The sequence below is a fragment of the Balaenoptera musculus genome, chromosome X, assembly GCF_009873245.2.
Source record: "Balaenoptera musculus isolate JJ_BM4_2016_0621 chromosome X, mBalMus1.pri.v3, whole genome shotgun sequence".
In the NCBI taxonomy this organism is placed as follows: Eukaryota; Metazoa; Chordata; class Mammalia; order Artiodactyla; family Balaenopteridae; genus Balaenoptera; species Balaenoptera musculus.
This window is the reverse complement of record NC_045806.1, coordinates 14296771-14320258: the sequence shown is the minus strand read 5'-3', so window position 1 is coordinate 14320258 and position 23488 is coordinate 14296771. Positions and strand designations below refer to the sequence as shown.

Genomic DNA, 23488 nt, shown 5'->3' with positions numbered 1-23488 from the left:
ATTTTAAAATGAATGCTAATTCGTCTGGAGGAGGTCTCCACTCCAGTCGAGAGTTTGGCATGGATGACCAGGAAAGACCTTTGGAGCCCAGACACAATTCTCCATTGAGCAATTACTGGGCACCAGGCAATTTCTACTTAACCAGCAGTAGGCGTTATTTTCTCCATTTCACAGGCAGGGGAACTGCAGCTCAGAGAGGCTGAGTCACTTTCCCAAGGCCACAGAGTTCTGAAGGGGCAGAGCCAGGGGTCTGCAGCAGGCCTGATTCACAAGCTCATGCCTGTGCCAATATGTCAGAAAGCCGCCCTGGGCTATTTGAGGGCTGAACACCACGGTGAATGGGCGAGACTGCTGTGGCCTCTTACTAGGGAAATAGAAGATGCCTCTCCCCCATGCAAAATAGATCTTTGCCCTTAATGAACTTCCAACTTTACCGCTCCTGCCCAGGCTTTTCTGGATGCCCCACCACAGAGACCCTTGGAGGAGATCTCGGTAGCAGCACTTTGAAGCTTCTCCCACAGGGCCCCTCAGTCAGGCAGCAGTTGTTGTGCAAAGACCAACACGTTTTGGCTCTTGCTTGCCTTAATACTCCCTCCCTTTCCCAAACACAAAAATATTGGCATTTCCTGAAAGTGGTTTTGGCTCAAAGCCTGATAGCTATCCCACACTCCTGGGCCAGCTTCCTTTGGGGCCTCTGTTCTTTTATTTCATTGAGCATTTGTTTGGAGGCCGACTCTGCCTCCTCCGATTGTACCTGGGATAAAGGGCCCCTGGCAGGTGCCCTGGGGGTAACCTACTCCCTCTTACTAGCAGAATCCTCTGCTCCATCTTACCTCCCTTCACTATGCTCAGAATTGGTCAAAACTCACCATGTACGCACACAGAACCATTTTGGGTGGTTTTTTCTTTTTTGCAGTTTGATAGTATTTTCAATGTCTAGTTTCTTAAATCAAGGGACAATTAACATAAAATCAAATGATTTTTAAGTGGTCAGATACATCAGTATTGACTATTGTGTGCATCTGTGTAATCACCGCCTGAAAAAGGCTATAAAAATTTCCATCACCCCAGGAAAGTCCTTCCCCCTCCCCACTCCTCAGAGCAACCACTTTCTGATTCCTATCATTATACATTTTTTGGCTTGCTTTTGAATTGTGTCAATGAAATCTTATAGCATGTACACTTTTGTATCTGGCTTCTTTTGCTCAACACAGTGTTTTCGAAACATCGATGTCATTGCTTGTGGCAGGAGTTCTCTGCTTTTTATTGCCAAGTAGAGGTCCACCGTGTGGGTGTTGCCCATTGTGTTTATCCATTCACCTGTTGACAGACATTTGGGTTGTTTCCAGTTTGTGGCTCTTATGACCAGACTGCTATGAACATCTGTATACAAGTCTTTTATGAATATATGTTTCCATTTCTCTTGGGAGGATACCTCAGAATGGAATTGCTCAGCCTGAGGATGGGCAGTTGTTTAACCTCATTAGAAACTGCCAGACCGTTCTCCAAAGTGGCTGTGCCGTTTTACCAACAGTGTAGGAGCGTTCCAGTTGCTCCATATCCTCACCAACTTTTGGTGTTACGGTCTTTTTTATTTTAGTCATTCTAATGGATGTGATATGATCCTTTAGGTTTTTCTTTTAAAGGACATTTTTAAGAATTTTCAAGCATGTCAGTCAATGCGAGCTCAGACACTGAAAAGGTCCTGTGGAGGGGAAGCAAAGTGTTACAGTTTTATGGTGAGGAGGTCTCTGCTTGTCATCCCTGTCCCTGAAGCGGAGTCTTTCCAGCCCTGAGGGCTGTCTACAGACTGCCGCAGGGCAAGCTCAAGGCCAGAGCCCCAGCGGGGGAAGGCAGGACAAAGCAAGAGGCAGGCCAGGAGTCAGAGTGGAGGAGGGAGGGGCTCCCACGAGGGGAGCTCAGAATGCCACCGTGACAACCGCAGGGGGGCAGATCGTGCCCCACGCGCACACTCACACACAGACGCTGAGACTCTAAGCTTTAAGTAGCCAGGAGGCACAGGCCAGCTCACAATCCTGCTGTCTTTTCAGCTTCTGTGATCACACATGGTATGAAAGCTCCACTCAACGGGGATATGACATTTCCAATTTCTTACCTTGTAGTTGGCCTAGGCAACTGGAAATCCTCCAAAACCAGTTGCCAGGCATGGGACCACTTAGGTGGCGAGCATCAGAACCATCCCTGGGGGTGCTGGTTACTGCTTTCCTGACTTCTCCAACCCTACCCATACAAGGCTGGGGAGCGCCTCTCAAATACTTTAGTTAATCTGTGTATCTTGACTATCACTAATTTTACCCATTTCTAACAGTCATCACGCTAATTAGCAAGCCACCCATTTTACCACCAAAAGAGCATTTCTAATATCCCCTGTGCTCTGCTAGCCAAGCTTCGAGTATTGCTAGAGATGAAGGGCTAACTAGAGCTCCTCCGGTAGCAGCCCAGGCTTGGGCCTCCCTGGTCTGAACTTGAGCTGACACCTCCCCACAACCCCGGGGAGTGTGTTGATGACGGCGCTGGCTGGCTGGCTGCGTTAGGGCTTCACTTAAGTCGCGGGCAGGAAACGTCCCACTGTAGGTGAGGGTGCCCGTACCGTGTAGAAAGTATTCTGATCAGTTTGCTCCAGTGTGGCAATGCCCCAGAGTCTTTAGACGGATGGGTATTTTGGAGAGAAACCCAGAAAGAGGGCGGTAATGTCAAACATCGCACAAGAGCTTGCTAGTAGTGAAACATCCGTGATTGGTGGAGGGGAGGATACTTTTGAAAGGGCAGTCTTTGCCCGGACAATCAATGATGTAGGGCACCAAGGGAAAGCTGGCCGAGCCCCTTGAAGCATGGATGGTGGACCCCCCGAAAGGAAGATCCACAGGGACCTTTCCTCTAAAGAATCCCGTGTGGCTGGGAAAAGGGCAGAAGTCCCAGGCCTCCCTGCTCTTCAAACCAGCAAAGCATCAGAGGGTACAAAGAGGGAAGGGGGTGTTATGGTCCTAGCAGCTTCCTCTGGCCAGATGCCAGGCCCGCCAGCTTCCTGGGTCTGTTTGCCTGCGTTGAGCCAGGGCCCCGCCGCTTCTCCCTCCCACACCCCTACCCACTCGCACGGGTGGGCCCCTGGGGGTCTCCAGGGCGGAAGGCCTTCTCTGCGCTCTGATGGCAGCTCCGCTCCCCCTGGCCTCTCCCGACCCCGCCAGCTCTGTGAATGCCGAGGAAATGGACTCTTTCAGTGGAGACTTATGCAGGAACCAAGCAAAGAATGGTCCCGAACCCATGTTCATAAATCGATTCAAGTGAGGAAGAACAGCCAAGGGAGTCAGTGCTTTTAGTGCAGGAAAGTTTGCACGTGGAGGCTCAGAACTGGGCTCTGAGCACCTGCGCGGCTCCCGCCGTTCTGCTTTCAGCCAGTGGGGCTCGAGTTGCTCGGAGGCTGCAGGTCTGCCTGCCCCCAGCACTCGCTGTGCACAGAGCCGTCCCGGCGAGCACGGTGTCCGGTGAGGTGATGCCAGCTGCTGTTCTGAACAAGTCGAATGTGTATTGCGGCTCAAGTACAACAGAAGTTTATTCCTTCCTCACATAAAGCCCAAAGTGGATGTTGCCGATGGCCGGTCGCCCTCCACCAAGCCATGAGTCAGGTGTGCAGATTCCGTCTTGTGGCTCCACTGTCTCCATCAGGTGGCTTCCAGGAGGTCCCTGTGCATCAAGCTGAGGGGAGGCGAAAGAGGTTGGGGCATCGTGCATGGAAGGTTTGTAGGAGCCAGTCCTGGAAGTGCTGTGCATCACTTCCACCCACATTCTGTTTGCTAGAACTCAGGGGCGTGGCCGCACCAAACTGCAAGGGAGGCTGGGAAACGTAGTCCAGGCAGATGAAGAGATGGGTATGGCGAACAGCTGGCCGGTTGGCCACAGATGACATACTTTTCTGGGAAGGGTGGGAATGAACCCTTACCTGGGATTCGTTGAGGTTTAGGAAGAGAGCGTTGTCCTTCAGGGGCCAGGGGTGGCTGGTGCAGGGGCAGTGGTGGAGCGGGGAGCTCAGGTGGAGGCCTGCTGCAGGGGCAGAAGCAGGCCAGGGAGTTCTAGGCTCTGGGCCAGAGGCAAGAAGACACTCCCCCTTCGCCACCCTCAGCAGCCCCCCGCGTGGGGCCTTCTCTTCCCCTCCCCCACCATCCCCCAGACCTGCCTTCCTCAGTTTGTGGGGGAAAAAGAAAAGCGAACAAACCAATTGAAACCAAGGTGGTACTGATCTGCTGCGGCTGCTGAGAAAGTGGATGAGAAAATGAATGTGAAACGCCTAGCAGGGCGCCTGGCACATAATAAGCAAATGCTTAGTAAATAGCTTATTATTCTCAACTTGTGAGTGTGAGTGTGTGTGTATGTGTGTGTGTGTGTGTGTGTGTGTGTGTTTGTGCGTGTGTGAGGGGGAGGGGAGAGCTAGCAAAGTCCCGCAAATTAATCTACTCACTCTTTCCCTCCCTATCTAATGGTCTCATGACTGAATCATGACCTTCTCTTCAGCAGGGCCTGTGGAAACATCAAAATTGCGTTGGTTGAGTCGGCAATCCTTTGGCGCATGGGTTCATTGCTGAAGGGCAACTTTTTTTATTTATTTATTTTTTTTAATGCTATTCTTGTCTGCTTACATTCTTTTTATGTATGTATGTATGTATGTATGTATGGCTGTGTTGGGTCTTCGTTTCTGTGCGAGGGCTTTCTCTAGTTGCGGCAAGTGGGGGTCACTCTTCATCGCGGTGCGCGGGCCTCTCACTGTCGCGGCCTCTCGTTGCCGAGCACAGGCTCCAGACGCGCAGGCTCAGTAATTGTGGCTCACGGGCCGAGTTGCTCCGCGGCATGTGGGATCTTCCCAGACCAGGGCTCGAACCCGCGTCCCCTGCATTGGCAGGCAGATTCTCAACCACTGCGCCACCAGGGAAGCCCTGAAGGGCAACTTTTAAACCCCTTTGGAGGAGCCCGACACGCCTCTCATGTTCACAGCACCCTGTCTCTCCCTCAGGCCCTCCCCAGCCCCGGGCCCCAGGCTCTACATCCCTCTTGTGCCTTTCCTCCTGCTTCTGGACCGCCCACCCAGCTCATTCCACCATCTCATCTCCTGAAATCCTGCCCCCGTGGCAAGACCCAGTTCACATTGTCACTTCTGGGAGTAAAGGTTTAATGAGTGGAACTCAGGGGTGGAGCAGGTGAGGACAAAGGAGAATTATCATGGATCCTGGTTTGGGGACCACCTCGAGTGTTAGAGGGACGACAGGCGGACTCATCCCTGCTTGCCCACCGTGGGGTGTATGCATGTGTGTGTGTGAACACACGTTCCAGAACTCTTCCCCGAAAGAAAATAGGAAATAACACCTATAATCTTCATCGTCAACTAGCCAGATGTTACACTGCAGCCTTTCCTCCCCATACAGCACCCTTGCATTGTTTATGCTATATTAGCCGCTACCACGATACTTGCTTTAAGATAGAGTGCCTTTCTAGAATTTCCAAAGACTCACCAACCCAAAGATTCTGCAGAGTGCCTTGTTCTGTTCTTGAGAGAGCTTGTCTCCAGGCAGAGGGGTGCTTCTGACAAAACAGAATTCCAGAAAGAAGGCTCCCTGTTGAAAAGACAAGCACTCTCCGCCCTCTTCCTGCATTGTCTGCGTACTTCTCAGGTCGAGGTTACTATTATTATTATTTTTAGGCGGTATGCAGCTGATGAAGTGAAGTGGCATTTGTTTATTTATTGTTTTTTGGGCCCTGAGTTGGAACACAAGATCACTAGAAGAGAAACTCCCTCTATGACTCATCCCAGGAACATCTTGCATTCTAGCCAGCACAAATATGATTAAAAGAACTTTCTTGAGGGCCCAAATTATATTCTAGCAAAGGAGCACATTGGCCAAGCTGAGCATCTCTGGAACATTTTGCTTTTGGAAAGGGAGCTGTCTCTGGCCTCGTCATGTGCCTGGCTCTTTATGAGATCTCAAGGCACACTTCTAGCAGATTCCTCTGTGGCTTGGAGATTGTTACCATAACAGAGTGTCTTCTTCACAGGGGTCATAGAAAGTGCCACCAGTTGGGGAAACACCTGGTCATGGTGGTCTGAATTGGTGACATTTGGGTCGTCACATGATAAGCACTAGAACTTTCCAGGGCATGGTTGGTGTAGCGGACGTGGTTGACATCCTGTCCCCATGCCCTCTCAGAGTGACCCCTATACTCCAAAGGCTGCTCACTGAAAATACCTGTGGGTTTCCCTCAGGCTTTTTTTTCTTAGTCTCAGGAGTGCACTAGGCCCGCGTGCTGGGCTGGCTGGAAGTGCCAAGGAATTAACACATCGTCCAGGAGCAGCCCTTGACGTCTGATGGATGGGGGTTGGTGAATAAATGCCCCAACTCCCAGGCAGGTGTTCTCCACTGTCTCCCAGTGTTACCTGTGCAGCTGAGCCCCAGTTGCCCGCCGTGGTAACTAACTTGATACGTTGACTTCCTTCCTTTCCAAGTCTCAGTGCTTCACTTCTCTGCTGGTGTTTTCTAGATCTTCTGCCAAAGAAACTTCTTGCAGTCAAGCCAGTCTGTGGAGAAGCCCAAACTAAGATAAGGAGCCAATTGGGATCATCAAAACCCAACAGCTTTCCCCTCCCCCTCCTTACCGTGTCTGCCACAGTTGGTGGTCGTTAGGCTTCCACCGTGGCTGTGACATTGCAGTAGCATGTGTGCATGGGGGTGCAGTCCTTTGAGACCCCTAACCACTGCAGAGAAACCTGGTAAGACAGGGACCAGAGCTGGAGGAGGTAGCCAGTTCAGTAACAGGGACCTGTGAAGACAGTTCCAGATATTGCTAAAACCTCTGGACCCGGGAGCCACATACTCATGTGGTTCCTGATATGTGAACAGCAAGTGTTTGTTGATTGAGTCCAGGAAGGAATGAAGAATTGACTCGCATTCACTTCCTCTGTAAGCTCTGAAGGCTTAAAGGTTGAGGCCATGTCCCATCCCCTTTTTGCACGTCAAGTGCCTTTTAATGGAGCCAGCAAACTTGGTCGTAGCTGTAGGCTCTCATCTCTATGGAGGGATTTCAGGATAAGTAAGATCTCTCCCTTCGGTTGGTGTCTGAAATCGCTCAATTAGGATTTCATTTCTTTGTCCATAACATTATCACTGACTGAATTAAGTTTATTATACCAATAAAGGAAACATAGTTCTTGAACCTGTTAGTCATAGACCTCATTGAGAATGAGTTTATCAGCTCCATTCTGGAAAACCCACTTTTGATAGAGGAAACTCAATTCTGACTGCCCAAGGAGGGGGTGAGAGGCAGGCAAAGGCGAAGACCAGGCGCCGAAAGAAGACTAATCTGTGTTGTTTTCTATGACTGACAACTCAAGTCATAAGTGAATGTGCTTGGTGGTCTTCAAAGCATGGGAGAAGCTTTCCCCGAATTTGGGTCACCTTTCTCATGTACCTCTAGTGCTGGTGAACAATTCCCTGTTTTCCCTCATTCTACAGGGAAGCTCCACTCCCGCCTCTCCCTCCGCCACGCTGCACAGCAGCCAAGCGGTTGTAGCTCAACAGCGATCCCTTTTGGGCAGCTGAATAAAGCTCATTCAGCGTTTTTCTCACAGCTTTCCTCAGTTTCTCGGTTTTCTCTCTTCCAGCTGAGCAACCTTCTTTCCTTCAACTCTTGCCCAGTTATCTCAGAAAATTCCTCTGCTTTCTCTCTCCCTCTTGTCCTTACCCCATTCCTCTCCTCTTCCACCCCTCCCTTGTTTTTGAGAAAATGCCCCTAATCTTGCAGCTAGGCAGGAGAGGAGAGCTATTTAGGCCCTTCTGTCACGGAGAAAGAAAACTGTAGGTTCTGAAGTGAAATTACGCATCACAGCCAATCAGCGATCACTTTGGAACTTTACAAATGCTCATGAGTCCATATTCCAGACACAAAAGGCTCTGTCCACCTCTTCTTTCTCTCCCAGCCTCTCAGCCTGAATGAGAAGTAGATTTTTGTATTTATTGAATTGTTTTCCCATTGTCTTTCATTTCCTGTAGGGCAACAGTGTTGTTTTCTGTTTTCACTGCAAATGTTCAACATTTCAGCTATGCTGGGGGTTAAGTGAGTTTTTGTGGAAACCTCGCCATCAGATGTAATATTAATTCTATGGTAAATGCCTTCCCAGTTCCTAGCAGCTGATTTTAAAACGAACCTCTGAACAAACAGGGTTTTAACTCAGAAACTGAATGTACAAACCCATTGGGAGCATTTGTAATGCTACTTAAGACGCTGAGAGGAAATATAGGCAGTGGATCTGATAATGATGACGGTGATGCTGGTGACAAGGTGACAGTCATGATGGTGATGATGTGATGGCTATGACAGTGAGAATGATGATGATGAAGCTGAAGACGATGACAGTGGTGATGACGATGGTGACAGTAGTGGTGATGATGATGGTAGCCATGTTATTTTTAACATTATCACCAACTTTTTTTTTTTTGGCTGCGTTGGGTCTTCGTTGCTGCGTGCAGGCTTTCTCTAGTTGCGGCGAGCGGGGGCTACTCTTCGTTGCGGTGTGAGGGCTTCCCATTGCGGTGGCTTCTCTTGTGGCGGAGCACAGGCTCTAGGCGCGTTGGCTTCAGTAGTTGTGGCACGCGGGCTCAGTAGTTGTGGCTCGCGGGCTCTAGAGCGCAGGCTCAGTAGTTGTGGCACACGGGCTCAGTTGCTCCGCGGCATGTGGGATCTTCCCGGCCCAGGGCTCGAACCAGTGTCCCCTGCATTGGCAGGCGGATTCTTAACCACTGTGCTACCAGGGAAGCCCTAGCTGTGTTTTACCGGGAACTTTCTAAGTGCCAGGCCCTGTGCCAGGTACTTTACACTGATTATTTCCTTTCATCCTTACAACCACTCCAGGTCTTCCCCCACCCCAGGTCTTTTTTAAGCTCCATTTTGCACAGAGGGAAACTGAGGCTTAGAACTAACTTGCCCAAGGTCACACAGCTAGCAAAGTTAGGCAGAGCTGAAATTTGAACCTAGGCCTGTCTGAGTTCGAAGCTTGTACTTCTCACCACTCTTGGGAGTGGGGAGGGGGGCGCGGGGCAGTGCCCAGGTGAGGCTGGCACAGTTTTCATGCCGAGAGTTGGTGAGGGGCTCATGTGCGTTAGGATAAAGGGAAAATCTGAACTCCAGTCCTTTGCACCTCGCAAATCTGCACCCCTTCCTTCCAGTGACCCCTCGGAGGGTCTATTTCTGGCACACTAGTCTCTGGAAAATGTCCTGCTAATGACACAGGATTATAAACAGTCCTTTTCCCAGAACAAAAATTTAACCTTTGTATCTCAATCTAATTAGAAGTATTTTCTCTTCCAGGAGCAGGTTTTTTTCCCTCTTTGTTCCTTATTTAAGAGGTTTCTTTACTGCCAGAAAAATCTCCAAACACCATAGCTTTTTAAGATGATAGACCCTGGCGAGAGATCTTGAACATGACCTGTGCTCCTGCACGAGATGGCCACTCCGGCACCAGCACCTGAGGGTGTTCGGGTGCTGTGTGTCCAGCTTAAGGCTCTGGGACCTTGGCCGAGTGCAGGGGTGGACACTCCTGGGCTCTCACAGCCCACATCCGGGTGAGTGTCCCCTGCCACCACCAGCAGTTCTTTATGATTTTCTCTGGTGATTCTGATCTGTGTCTCTCCCCTTCCCCTGGGCTCACGAAGACTTGAGGAGGGTGCTTCTTCCCTCTTAGTTTCAGGGGCAGCCCTCTCTGGACAGTAAGCATTTCTCCCCTACCTTAGAGGGGTCCTCGCACTGACATCTCTTCCCATTGCTGTCTAGGGACTGGCATTCTTTTAGAGACTTACTCCTTTACCTCTGCAAGAACAGTGCACCTTGAGGGAGCCCTGTTAGAAGCAGATCGCCCTGGGAGAGTATCAGTTGGCTAATCCTTGGGGAATTGAGCTGAGAGAGAAGACAGTGAGCCTGCGGAGAGAGGAGCCTCGGGGCGGAGGACTAGGAGATGCGCGCCTGGCACGCGGTAAGGGTACTCGGATAGCCTTTGAAAGAATACATACATGAGTGGACGTGAATTTAGTTCTCTATTCCGGCGCCGCACCCAGGCCTGCAGCCCAAGGGCCGCCATAGGTCCTCTGTGGGCAGGCTGGAGGTACTTGGGAGTGTAAAATGAGATCGGAAATGCAAAGACATCTGACAGTCTCCTCCTGGGCCAGAAAGGAACCAGGGCAACCGCGTGGCACCCTCCACAGCCAGACCTCCAGATCCCTCCTGTGCCCTGGTGGAATCCTACCACGTCGTAGGGACGTTTGGCACATCGTGGGTTCCTGACAGCGCTGTGATGTCTTCACCCCACAGACACTGCCCTGCTCTGGAAGTCGAGTCCCAAGAGAGATAAACCATGCTCTGACTGAAGCCGAAGAGGTCTTCTTACCTTCTCCCCTCCTTTTGGCCTTCTCTTCTCCCCTGGCCTGGTTTAAAGATGAACCAGAACTCCCAAAGGAGCCTGCCTCCTTTCTCTAACCTTTCCCTCTTCACCATTCCTGGTGCCTCCCTCCGAGCTGCTCCCCTCACCCACGCTGTGGGCTTTGGAGTTGGGAGGACAGGGAATGGCGTCTTCTCGGGAGTCGTGGGAGTGGCCCAGAAAGACCCGCCCCCATTCTGCCCTCCCCCCACCCCCTTGTGCCCTTTCCCTCTTCCATCCAAGTCTCTTGAATTCCCACACCTCCCCATCCCTCAGGACCCGCAGCAATTCCTAGAAGGCCGGGTTTGACTCCTTCCCGGCAGGCACCACTCACTCGTGGGAGGCCTGAGTTAACTTTCCACCCCACCATGAGAGGGGGGCAGTACCGCAGGTTACAGAAGAGGAAACTGAGTCCCAGGGACACAAAATGACTTTACCCCAGTCACAAAGAGCTCGTGTGTGTGTGTGTGTGTGTGTGTGTGTGTCTTGAATCTCATCTTTTACTTCTATTTCAATTTCTTGTCTATTAGGTATCATGGACTCGAGGGTTTATTTCATCTTTTTTATCAAGCTCCTCACCCATCAAACTCTATTTGACAGTTTGATGGTTGAATCAGACCATCCCACATACTTTGGTGTTGGACTCTGGTTAAGGGATACAGATGTAGCAGGGGACCCCTTTGACTCAAGTGAAATTTGAACCCAAGGCAATGGCTGAGGGACTGCGCTTTTGGAGGAGCACAGGTCTGAGAGTCTTGCACGCTACAACCTCTGAGCCTCACTCAATCTCTGAACCTCAGCTTCCTGCTCTGCAGAATGTGAGGGGTGGCCTGGGCCAGTGACCCCAGGACTCGTTCAGGCAGGGGGGACCCTTGGAAGTCTCGCTGGGCCTTGGAAGCTCTGTCTCTCCTGCTGAGTTCCAACTTTTTCATGCTTGCACTCCTATCAGAAAAAAAAGAAAGAATTGAACACCCCCTCAACACATACACATTGTTAAGTTATATATGTCTTCCTGTATTTATTTATTACATATGCCATAAAATAGAAAAATGGGAATAAAAAGGATGAGATGGTCAAATGGACATAAATAAGTTTTATGATGACTTTACCCTGCTCACTGGGAAGGCCTGGGAGTGCCCTGGTGTCAGTGGCCGGTTTACGATGCTCAGGCTCTCTGCTTCCTCTGCCTGATTGTCTCACAGCTCCCATTTTTCACCAATATCACATCACATCAGAGCTAAGATTTGCACTCAGTCCTCTCTGGCAGAACTCCCCACGGCCGCTGCCCACCTTCCCGAAGGTGAGACTCAGTCACGAGCTGCATGGCCACCACTGTTTTAATAAATGAAGTAACATGTTGGGGAACTCGTTCCCAAAGCTAACCTGGGCGGTCATAGTCCTTTTGGAGGGCCGTGTAGACCTCTGCGTGTAAAAGGCAATCAGCTGTAAACCAGGTGACTATTTTGTGTATTCTCCGTATTGTAGCCAATTTGGGAATACATTCATGTGATAATTATGTTCACAGCTTCAGTAGAAATGCCCTGTGCTGATGTTTGAAGCTCAGAAAATTTAATCACTGGGGCAAGTAATTGACGATTATTACACCCTGTGGGGAGAGCAGAACCATCTTTTACCCAGTTGGAATTACTTCTTAGACATTTAGTGCATATCAGGTCCTGAATGGTGAAACCATACCCACGTTGTATTAAAGGATGAAAGTTATGCTCTGCTCATTTCACTCATAGTAGGTGGCTGGTAATTTTTATACAGAATTAGGTTGATCATTGAGGGTGTAGTTTTTTTTTTAGAATTTTTTTTTTTAATTAATTAATTTATTTATTTATTTTTGGCTGTGTTGGGTCCTCGTTTCTGCGCGAGGGCTTTCTCTAGTTGCGGCAAGCGGGGGCCACTCTTCATCGCGGTGCGCGGGCCTCTCACTATCGCGGCCTCTCTTGTTGCGGAGCACAGGCTCCAGACGCGCAGGCTCAGCAGCTGTGGCTCACGGGACTAGTTGCTCCGCGGCATGTGGGATCTTCCCAGACCAGGGCTCGAACCCGTGTCTCCTGCATTGGCAGGCATATTCTCAATCACTGAGCCACCAGGGAAGTCCGAGGGTGTAGTTTTAAGTGCTGGATCGAAAGCAAGAAATAGATTTAGAATAGGGTGCAGTTGGGAGGGGGAGGATGCTTACAGAGGTCTCTGGGAAGTCAGCCTTGCAAGAAGGAGTGACACCTCACTTTTTCCCGGGGGCGGGGGCACATGGGAAGACTCTGTGATGGCCGGGGTGGAAGTTGAGGGAATTCCGGACTTGATGGCCTTAATCTTTTCTGTGAAGTAAGAAGCAAGGTCAGCCACTAAGAAGAAGGTTGGCTGACCAGGTGCCTTGTTCTCTGGCCTTTGGATTAAGGCCATTCTGACTGCACAGTAGAGTCACCTAGGGAATTTTTCGAAACCCCAGTGCCCCGGCTGTACCCCAGACCAATTAAGTCAGAGTCTTGGTAGTGGGACCCAGGCATCAGGATTTTTTAAAGCTCCCGCGTGATTCTAATGTGTAGCCAAGTTGAGAACCAGAGGTAAGCCAGCACTTGTCAGACGTGAACGTGCACACAGATCATCCCGGGAGCTTGTCGAGATGCAGGTGCTGATCCAGGTGGTCTGGCGTGGGGCTCGAGACTCTGCATTTTTAGCAGGCTCTCAGGTAATGCTGCTGCCGCTCCAAGGACGTGGACGATCCAATTCTGACCTGAAAAAATGATGGCTGCCTACAGGCTCCATAGAAACCAAAGCTGTTGATATTTTACAGTTGGAAAACACATGGTATCGGGATATATTTTTAGAAAATGGATGTCTTTTTTTCAAAATAAATTTATTTATTTTTATTTTATTTATTTATTTATTTATTTTTGGCTGCTGCGCGCGGGCTTTCTCCAGTTGCGGCGAGCGGGGGCTGCTCTTTGTTGCAGTGCGCGGGCTTCTCATTGCAGTGGCTTCTCTTGTTGCGGAGCTCCGGCTCTAGGCACGTGGGCTTCAGTAATTATGGCTCACAGGCTCAGGAGTTGTGGCTCGTGGGCTCTAGAGCGCAGGCTCAGTAGTTGTGGAGCACGGAGTCTAGGCACGAGGGCTCAGTAGTTATGGCTCACGGGCTCAGTAGTTGTGGCGCACGGGCTTAGTTGCCCCGCGGCATGTGGGGTCTTCCCGGAACAGGGCTCGAACGCATGTCTCCTGCGTTGACAGGCGGATTCTTAACCAGTGCGCCACCAGGGAAGTCCCGAAAATGAATGTCTTAGAGGAAGAAATTTATCTTGATAAAATATCTAGGTGAGGCTGACTTCAGGGGAAGAGGAGGGCAGGTCACGTCTGCAGGCTGTTCGGGCTGAAGGGGGTGTCCCCAGGATCGGAACCAGGGGACTCCAGAACGGCCCGCCCTAGAGCATCCAGGTCCTGGAGGTGGAATCTGCCCAGATCACTAAGACTGCTTCCCCTGAGGCTGAGCTTACTTCCCCGTGACCTCACTCCAGTGGTCCCAGGGTCGTCACAGGGCTCCCAAGCAGCCAGTGGCCCCTGGCTTGTGTCACCACGAGGTGACCCTGCCCACCAGACCTAGGAACCGAGTCCTCAAGCATTTCCTCAGGGGCGCTTGGCGCTGCAGACCAGGGGCCTTGTGGTCGTCTTGATAGTTGTTTCTGTGGTGAAAATGCTCTCAATTCACAGTACAAAATCAAGCCCCTCTCTAGAAGGTGATATAGGGCTCCTGGCATGCCCCCAGGGCTTTTGTCCAAGTTCCCAGCTCAGAAATCAAGCTGTGCGTGAGGCGGTCTCGGGGGCCCTGTCCTGGGTTAGAGCGGGGTTCGCAGTCCCATTCTGAACTTCCTTGAGTTGGAGTTGGTGTGGGCTCCTCAGGGGGTCCCCATGGGATCATTTAGGGTGTAGCTGAGGGTATTAGGGTGAGTGTGTGTGTGTGTGTGTGTGTGTGTGTGTGTGTGTGTGTGTGTGTGTAGAGAGAGGGAGAGAGAGATTAGGTGTTAAATGCCCACAACAGGGAAATAGATGGACTCTACGACCTAGAGAATAGTCTAAATTATCTGAGTGGTCAACTGTTTTCACTTTTGAAATTAAGCTATAAATGAATCCTCGTCAAAATAATGTCAATCTGTATGGAAGCCTGTAAGGTAAATTGAGTCCTTTGTGCAACACTCTGGAGGCAGGAGGCCTGAGAGGCAGGCCCGGCTTGCAGGGCACCCAGTGGGGTACAGATGTGGGGCGGGTCACTGACCGACTGCCTGGGAGTTGGGCCCCAGGTTGGCTTCTTCACGAATGTAACTCCTTATCAGGAAAACGGCACACGTGCCGCTTTGCTTTGGTCTTCTTTGTCTGTGTGTGTCAGAGAAACACGGGACCCGAGGATGAATCCATTCACAGGTCACCCCGTCAAACTCTTCCCTGTCCACAAAGTGTTTTCGCATCTACTGTCTCGTCATTGGAGTCCCCCCTGGCTGGTGAAGGTGGGTGCCTGCCATGTTCCCCTCCGTGGCACCCGTGGGCCTGACCCTCTGCTCTCTCCACAACAAGAGCATGGTGACCTCTGTGACAACTGGCCTCCAGTGGGTTTTATTCAGCCTTCCTGGGTCATGGTTTCCTCATCTGTAAAAAAGATCAGGAAGAGGACAGAGATGTCAGCTTTAATGTCCCTGCCAGTCTTGATATGCTATGATTCTATAAATGTGACAAGACGCTGGTTATGAGAACGCCAGGTTGCGAAAGGCCTAGATACTCATTCACGCCCTCCTTTCTGAAAGGATTCACCAGCCTACGGATATAAAGATGAGCAAGTGAGAAAGTTGTTTCTCATACTGGCAATGCCAGTATGAGGGGAGGGTCAGGACTAGACAAGGTAAGTTGGGGTCCTGGGGGAGCTCAGTGGGGTTGGGGGAGATCTCAGAGGATGAGACTCCGGAGTCTGACAGGTGAGCAGGAAGGAGTTGGCTGGGTGAAGGTCAAGGCCCGAGAGGGCTCCAAGCTGAGGGGCAGATCCTAGGGACAACGTGCCTCTGGTATCCTTAGATCTTCGTGATAGTTAGACAAGGGGTTCAGGTGGCAATTTTGTGACCCCACAGGTCTCCGAGCTGCTCTGTGCCCTGAGGCTTCTCCCCAGAGTCTCCATCTGGGGGGCACGTAGGCAACTGGCCACGGGCCAAGAGAGCGAGGGTCTCCAGCAACCGCAGATGCAGATCGCTCACTTCCCCTCCCTTTACGCCCCGCCCCATACCCCCAGGGGTAACAGGTGCAGGCCGAATGGATGGCCGATCTCATTTAAATCCATTTGCAAACAATATTTTGAAAAACCCAAACAAAAGGCTCCCTGCCACCTCTGAAGAAATGCCCCCCCCCACTTGAGCATTACGTGGTGGCTTCTGGGACACGACCTCTCCAGTCAGCATCTGGCTTCTGGCTTGTCCTCAGGGACACGGACTTGCCCTGTGAGCCCTCATCTCACCAGCTGGTTGTCATCCTCAGGGCATCCCTGGGGCTTCCAGCACCGGCTCCTACAACAGTGACACCCACTCCGGCCCCCCAGCTGCCGACGCAGAGTCGGGGTGCCTGCCGTCAGGGTGAAGGAGGGGAGGAGGAGAAGGGCGAAAGAGGGGAAGAGCCCCCAGGAGGCGGGAGGGTGCTTGATGAAGGCAATGTAGTCCTGGGCCCCGCGTGGTACCTGGGCCCCGCGAGTGGGTGCTCAGTCCCCGGTGGGGACCGGCGGACGGCGTCTCAGCAGGCCCCTAGGTGAGGGACTGGGGCTGCTTCCCAGGCCTGCTTGGCTCGGTCATCAGGCAGGTCCAAAGCTGTCATGTGGGAGGAGGCAGGGGTGATAGTTCGGCCCTTGGCCCCTGAGATGCTGCGCACCGCCACCTGCATCCTGGCCTGTCCCGCATCCCATCTGGCCCCGGCAGGGGGTCTGATGGCAAGAGTTTAAAGCCACTGAGCGCCCCCTGTGGGAGGAGCAGGGCCCTGTGGGAGGCACCCTCACCTGGCAGGATGGCCTCCGCATACTCTGAGCGGGAAGGTTCTGGAGGATTCGCAGTCCTAGAACCGGGGCCAGGCAGGGAGAGGAGTGAGGCTGCGGGAGGAGACGCGAGCCGCCGCCGGAGCTGAAGGTGTGTGCCAGGAGCAGGTGGGGCAGGCGCTGAGACGCCTGCCGTCCCGCCCTCGGCGACGTGACGGCGGGTTGAGGGAGGCGGAGAGGGAGGGAGGCCGCCACGTTTGGAAGGCGGACACGTGTAGCCTGTTATGAGGAAGCAGCCTCACAGCTGGGCAATCCCAAACCCGCGGGAAACACAGAACATGACTTCGTCTGGTGACCTGCCTCACAGCCCCTCAGAAGCCACTCAGACGGGCGGCCGTGGGCGCCTTCTCTGACCGCTGCCGCCCCCGCCTCAGCAGCCCCGCCCAAGCTTCCCTTCAGCCTTTTGCCACCCCGCCCTGAGTTCTGGCCACTGCGAGGGCCAGGGCGACCCTTCTGGAGGAGGCCCTGGGCGCTCAGGGCCTTCGAAGGGCTGTCCGTGAGTGGCCGGCAGAGCTCTGTCCTGCCGAGGCTCATGCCCTCCTGGCTTCACTCTGGGGCCTTCTCATGCTCGCCAGTCTCTGTCCGATCAACGCGTGCACCCCCGGAAGGCGCTAATCCCCATGAAAGCGGGAGCATCTCCAGCCCCCAGCAGAGCGTTGGGCGGGCAGTAGGCATTCAGCAAATTGATTGGTTGGATGGATGAATGAATGCATGGAAGAATGAATGAATGGTGTATTGGAGGCATGGCATTTTCTGGGCTGAATCAGGGAGCGCTCCTCTCAGGAGAAACCAGGCCCTTCAGCTGGGGCAAGCCCCCTCAGCCTCGCTGGGGACAGGCTTCCTCCCTACTCTGCCCCAAGGGCATCATTGGCCACCACGCTGGGCCACTTCGTGATCATTTCTGAAGCGCACCCTGCCCCTAGGGAGCTGGGCTCTGGTGCCCTCCCTCAGAGGCTCCGCAGTGTGCCCTGCCGAGGGCATCCCTCACCATTCCTCCTCCATAGCGTTGTTTGCACAGCATCCTTCCCCTTGTCCGCCCCTCCTCCTGCTTCAGAGAAACTCCTTGTTCTGTGCATTTGACACGTTGTGATTGTCCGGAAATGTCACAGAGTTGTTCATTTCTTAAAGCTGCCTTCCTGTAGCGAGGCCTCATTTGTTCACTTCTAATCCCATGGTGTGCTGGGCCGCCTCTCTTGTTTTGGAGGTTGTGTTGGTAATTTCGGGGTGAGGAGAGAAGGGCAAGTTGACCACAGGACGAAAGTCTAGACAGCTCAGACAGGTGAGGTCAAGAATCGGAGTTGCCCAAGGCCTGCCCAGCAAGACTGAGGATTATTGAATTATTATTGAGCCCAACCAGACTCCAGGGCTGCACAGATCCCCGAGTTAGACATGGTGCCTGCCTTCTCCATGGTAACAAGGCTAAATATGGACGCGTTTCCATGGAGAGCAATATCGCAGCTGCAGCCCTGCTTCCTCCAGGAAGCACCGGCGCTGGGCTTCTTTGGCTTCTCAGGAGGTGGCCAGTGGTGCCGCGGACATCAAGAAAGTATATCTCACCTTTGAGGATGTTTGTTTCCAACAGGGGTTCCATTTCCCCAGCCCTAGATTCATCAACATCTGTTCCTCTTGACAGCTAGAAGTTAGGAGAGACAGGTCACGGGTCAGACAGACGGCATGGGGAAAGTGACGCTGGACCCAATGAGCATTCGTGCAAGTTATCCTGTCTTCACCTTGCTCCTCGGAGTGGCTTTTCCTATTACAGGAGGAAAGGGGGTGTCACTGGTTGGAGGGAGACAACTGTAATGAGCCTTGTATAAATACACTGCTGTTCCTCTCATCAAGCCTCTTTTGGAAGAATTATTGCTGCTACAAAGAGTTTTTTAAATGCTTTCCATAACTGGGATGGCCCCCTTCCAACTTCATACAATATTCTAAAGTGACAGGGTTCTATTTTTTTTCTTAAAGGAAAGTAAGTCTTTGCTGCATATTTGAATTTGAACAAGTCCAATCCCCGCATATCTTAACTGTCCGATAGAACAATGTGGAATGAAACTTTGTGTTTGTTGCAGGCTAAACATATAAGCTGAGTGAGTATTCGGCTTCACAATACTCTGTTTAACCTCACTTGGCTATTTAGTCATTACATCATCTGTGTTTATAGTTTAATCGTCTGTTAAATTGGGGCTGTCCACGCACAGCTGATCGTATGGGTGTGTTCGTATATATTAGGAAATATCTGTAACATGTATGTATACACAGAGAGATGGGTGTGCTCTCCGGTTAACTAAGATGTGGAAACTTTTAAAAGATGTAGAGAGAGCTCTCAAGGCAATTATAAATAGTCTCGGAAGGAAGATTCATATGGTGTGTTCTGTGTTGCAGGCCGAGTGGCATCAGAGCTGAGTGATGGACGATCTGCAGTCCCAGAACCTCTCCATGGACATGACCGACTCCTCCCCTGCCTTGACCAATAACAGACTGGAGAATGGCATGGCCCAGCTGATTACCACTGAGGCCTGGAACATCAACTCCACCGACCTGGTAAAGAAGGCCCTGGTGACCGTGCCGGCCCCGTCCATTCTGAACCCCCCGGCTGAGTCCCAGAGCGGCATGGCTCTGAAGGTAGCGGCCACCGTGCTGCAGCCCCTGTGCCTCGGGGAGAGTCCGGTGGTGATGCCCATTCACATGCAGGTGGAGGGCAGCTCCGCGCCAGAGCTCAACCCTAACGGCAACGCCACTTACGTCATGACCACACAGGGCCCCGTGCAGCTGCCGGTGGTGCTGGAGCAGCACGTCTTCCAGCACCTCAACTCCCCTCTGGTCCTGCCACAGGAGGCCCCGTGCTCCTCCAGCGCCATCCACAACAACCTCTTCCAGGGAGCCGAGGACCCCGAGGCCCAGCCCCAGCTCCTGGACCTGAGGATCCCCAGCCAGCCGCAGGAGCCCACGTTGCCCTTCGAAGCCGTGCTCCAGAATTTGTTTCCTTCGCAGGGCGCTCTCGGCCCTCCACCCTGCCAGCCTCCTCCGGGATACGCCCCTGTGCCCCCCCAGCCCTTTAACTCCCCCTTGTCCCCCCTGGTCCCGCCGGCCACCCTCTTGGTTCCCTACCCTGTGATCGTCCCCTTGCCTGTGCCGGTCCCCATCCCCATCCCCATCCCGGTGCCTCAGAGTCCTGAATCCAAGTTCAGCCCCAGCTTCCGAAAGCCACCATCTTCCTTCGGCCTACACCCCTTCAAAGGCACCCAGACCCCTCTCCAGAAGGAGGAACTGAAGCCCTTCGACCTCCTCCCGCCGAGGGAGTACTTCCAGCTCGGCCGCCACACCGTCATCAAGATGGGGAGTGAGAACGAGGCCCTGGATCTCTCCATGAAGTCGGTGCCCTGGCTCAAGGCTGGCGAAGTCAGTCCCCCGATGTGCCAGGAAGATGCAGCCCTAGACCTGTCACTGGCAGCCCACCGGAAATCTGAGCCTCCCCCTGAGACATTGTATGACAGCAGCGGGTCAGTGGACAGCCCAGGTCACACTGTGATGGAGAAACTTCCCAGTGGCACGGAAGTGCCCTTTGCCCCCGCCACGCCCCACGAGGCCTCAGCCGTGATGGATAGTCACATGGGCAGCAGCGACGCCGCCGAGCCGCCCAGGCAGCCCAGCGGTGAGGTCAAGGCTGAAAATAACATTGAGATTGTGAGCGAGTCCCAGGCGGCCAAGGTGATCGTCTCCGTGGAAGACACTGTGCCTACCATCTTCTGTGGCAAGATCAAAGGCCTCTCGGGGGTGTCCACCAAAAACTTCTCCTTCAAAAGAGAAGACTCCATGCTTCAGGGCTATGACATCAACAGCCCAGGAGAAGAGTCCATGGGAAACACGGAGCCCCTTAGGAAACCCGTCAAAAACCGGAGCATAAAGTTAAAGAAAGTGAACTCCCAGGAAATACACATGCTCCCAATCAAAAAACAACGGCTGGCCACCTTTTTTCCAAGAAAGTAAATAATGGCTTTTTAAAATTTTTATGATTATAATATGGGGAAAGGTGCATTGGTTTTATAAAAAGGCATTTAAAACAAATTATCTTTGTTAATTATTTTGGGGAGTAGCTGGGAAGCGGGAAGGCAAATTGGCTCTAGAGGCCCTGTAAGCAAGTTTCATTTTCTTTTTTAATTTTTGACTTTTCACAAATGAGTAAATAAGAGCAACCTATTTTTCAAGCAGATTGCACATTTTTTGCAGCTTTAATGGAATATTGGGTGAATCAGAGGGGTAAAAAAGCTATTTTCATTGCCACAAAGTGCTTTGATGATGTAATACCTAATAAAGGGTAGGATGAATATTTCACAATAAATGTTTGTTTGCACTAACTGGTTGCAGTATTCTATCATTTATAAAATCTGCATTCCTGAGCTGGCATGGTTTGGCCAAAACTGTCGCTTGTGAAGCACTGCAAGTTATCCGTGTTTAGAGACCGAAGCTCTTCAGGCATATTGGGCAAAGAAGAATCATATTGGCCTATGTCCTCAGAAAAGGAGGATTAGGGGCAGGACAGGAATAAAGATGCAGACATAGAGAATGGACTTGAGGACACGGGGAGGGGGAAGGGTAAGCTGGGACGACGTGAGAGAGTGGCATGGACATATATACACGACCAAATGTAAAATAGATAGCTAGTGGGAAGCAGCCGCATAGCACAGGGAGATCAGCTCGGCGCTTTGTGTCCACCTAGAGGGGTGGGATAGGGAGGGTGGGAGGGAGGCTCAAGAGGGAGGGGATATGGGGATATATGTGTATGTATAGCTGATTCACTTTGTTATACAGCAGCAACTAACACACCATTGTAAAGCAATTATACTCCAATAAAGATGTTTTAAAAAAAGAAAGAAAAGGAGGATTAGGAATATGTATGACCTTGAGCAAGTCATTTCCCCTTCTGGCCCCTTTCTTCATTTGTAAAAATGTGGCAAAGGGAGGGGGTGGGGAGGTGAGTTTCAAGTACCCAGTCCCCCCTCTAATTCACAGAGACCCTGGATGTGCAGAATTCTGTCTGAAACCTTCCATAGACTAAAACAGACAAATGTCTCTAAAGGGAAATTTACCTGCTTCTTTTCCTCCCTCCTCCCAGAATTTAGCTGAAAGGACTTTCTCTTCAAGGGTAGTAGGAGCACTGTTCTGAATGACTAATAGTCTTGCAAGTCAAAAGTGTTACCGAAGGCCACTCAGAACAAGAGGGAAGTCCGGTGGATTAGGAGGTGTCTCATGTAAGTTCCCGGCCCTGGGTAGAGATGTTTGGGAGTGGGGTCGAGGAGGGAAGAGAAAGCCATTCCTTATTAATTTATCCCAGTGATTCTCAACTGGGGGAGATCGCGCCCTCCAGGGAACATCTGACAATGCCTGGAGACGCTTTTGGTTGCCATGGCTTGGGGAGGGGGGTGCTCCTGGCACCTGGTGGGCAGAGACCGCATCCCACAGTGCACAGGGCAGTCTCTACGGCAGAGAGTGATCCAATCCCCATGTCCACAGCACTGAGGCTGAGAACCCGCCGTTAAACCATCTCTCGATGGACAGAAGCAATGCACCTGGAAGAAGAGAACAGCACGAAGCCATCCACACCAACGAGGAACTGTGAGTGTACGTTTAAAATAGACCTGCTAGGCGGCACAGCACACTTGGGTCTGAAATTGTGCTGGCGAGAGACTGATTACAGCATGCCTGCTTTTAAACTTCAGCCTCTTTCTTTCACTTCTTGCAATTAGTATGCATCCAGCTGTTACCATGACCACGAACAGGAGGGAAAGCAGTTGCGAGACTGTTCTTCTATTACCAGGCCCTCCGTGTATAGGGTTACGGTGTTAGCTGGTCCTGTACCCATACCCCCCTACTGGACTTTCTTTTTCCTGCTCTTTGCCTGTGTTGTTACAATTTCTCTTTCAAAGTGTGGCACGATGAGAAATAACCAAATAGTTGTTTCTCATGAGGCTAACTAGTCCCATCCTCTTACACCAGCCAGACCATCCTTTAAGCCTCTGCATGGGGCCGTCTTTTCCAGTTTTACTCCCATTGTGGGTTTCTGGCCATGTTTCCTGAGCATGGCGTGTGTATTCCAGTTTCATATACAACCAACACAGATGTGCCTAGGGACTAGCATTTCCCATTCACCTGCTGTCCTTTTCTCACCATGTTTGTGGTTGTTTCTGTTGCCCCTGCAGTGCTAGGCAGCCTTTCTGCACCGGCCAGCAGGGCCCCTGTCTTCACAATGTACTGGGAAAAGCTGCGCTTATCTGTCTTTGAGGAAACAGAATTCTCAATTTGCCCTTTAGAAGCAAGTGTTTAAAGCTGACTGACTGACATCTAGGTGGAAAGGAAGGCATTTGTAACCTGTAATCACATTATAAACATGAGGCTGCGAATTTCTCTTTGTTATATCTGGAGATGCCCTTTTCTCTTCAGATGTCAGCTCTGGTTGGGTGAGAAGTGCTGGCTCCGCCGCCAACCGTGGGTGTTGAGCCAGCGTGGGCCACCCCCCAGCCCTGGAACAGGCCTCTGCTCCCGCCCCGGCCGTGCCCATCCACGGGCCTTGCCACTCATCACTGGGCTCTTCGGAGAGAGGCCTTTGTTCTGGGGACCGGCTGTCGAGTCGGGAGACGTGCTCAGTGAGATCTGCGAACACTAGACACGAGAGTGTTGTGCTGGGACCCGGGCTGTGCTACAGGGGCAGTGACATCCTCTGCCTGCCCCCCTCTCAGCCTTTGGTGGAAACCAGAATCTACTTTGCTAGGGAATCAGGAGAAGGGCGAAGGGCCTGCTGTTGTACCAGAGTGAGGCTAGGGTTCATCCCCGGTGGCTCAGTTCCACTCTCCCTTCCTAGTCAGAAGTTTGCAGCCTTCCACACAAACCTTAAGTAAGAACCATCATCCTGGACCCATGCTTCCTGGTCTGAGACATGTGATTCCCACAGGGCGCATAGAGGAGGC

General features: G+C 51.8%; 1 protein-coding gene across 5 annotated transcripts in view; it reads left to right on the top strand.

Annotated features, from left to right (window-relative positions):
• Positions 1-20881, top strand: part of RAI2 (retinoic acid induced 2) — a 402071-nt gene extending 381190 nt beyond the window's left edge. For all 5 annotated transcript variants that reach the window (XM_036841004.1, XM_036841002.1, XM_036841001.1 and 2 more), the window contains one exon: positions 18909-20881. In XM_036841004.1, coding sequence (XP_036696899.1) covers positions 18933-20513 — 1581 coding nt within the window. In that variant the 5' untranslated portion in view covers positions 18909-18932 and the 3' untranslated portion in view covers positions 20514-20881. The remainder of the gene's footprint in view (positions 1-18908) is intronic.
• Positions 20882-23488: the final 2607 nt, after the last annotated feature.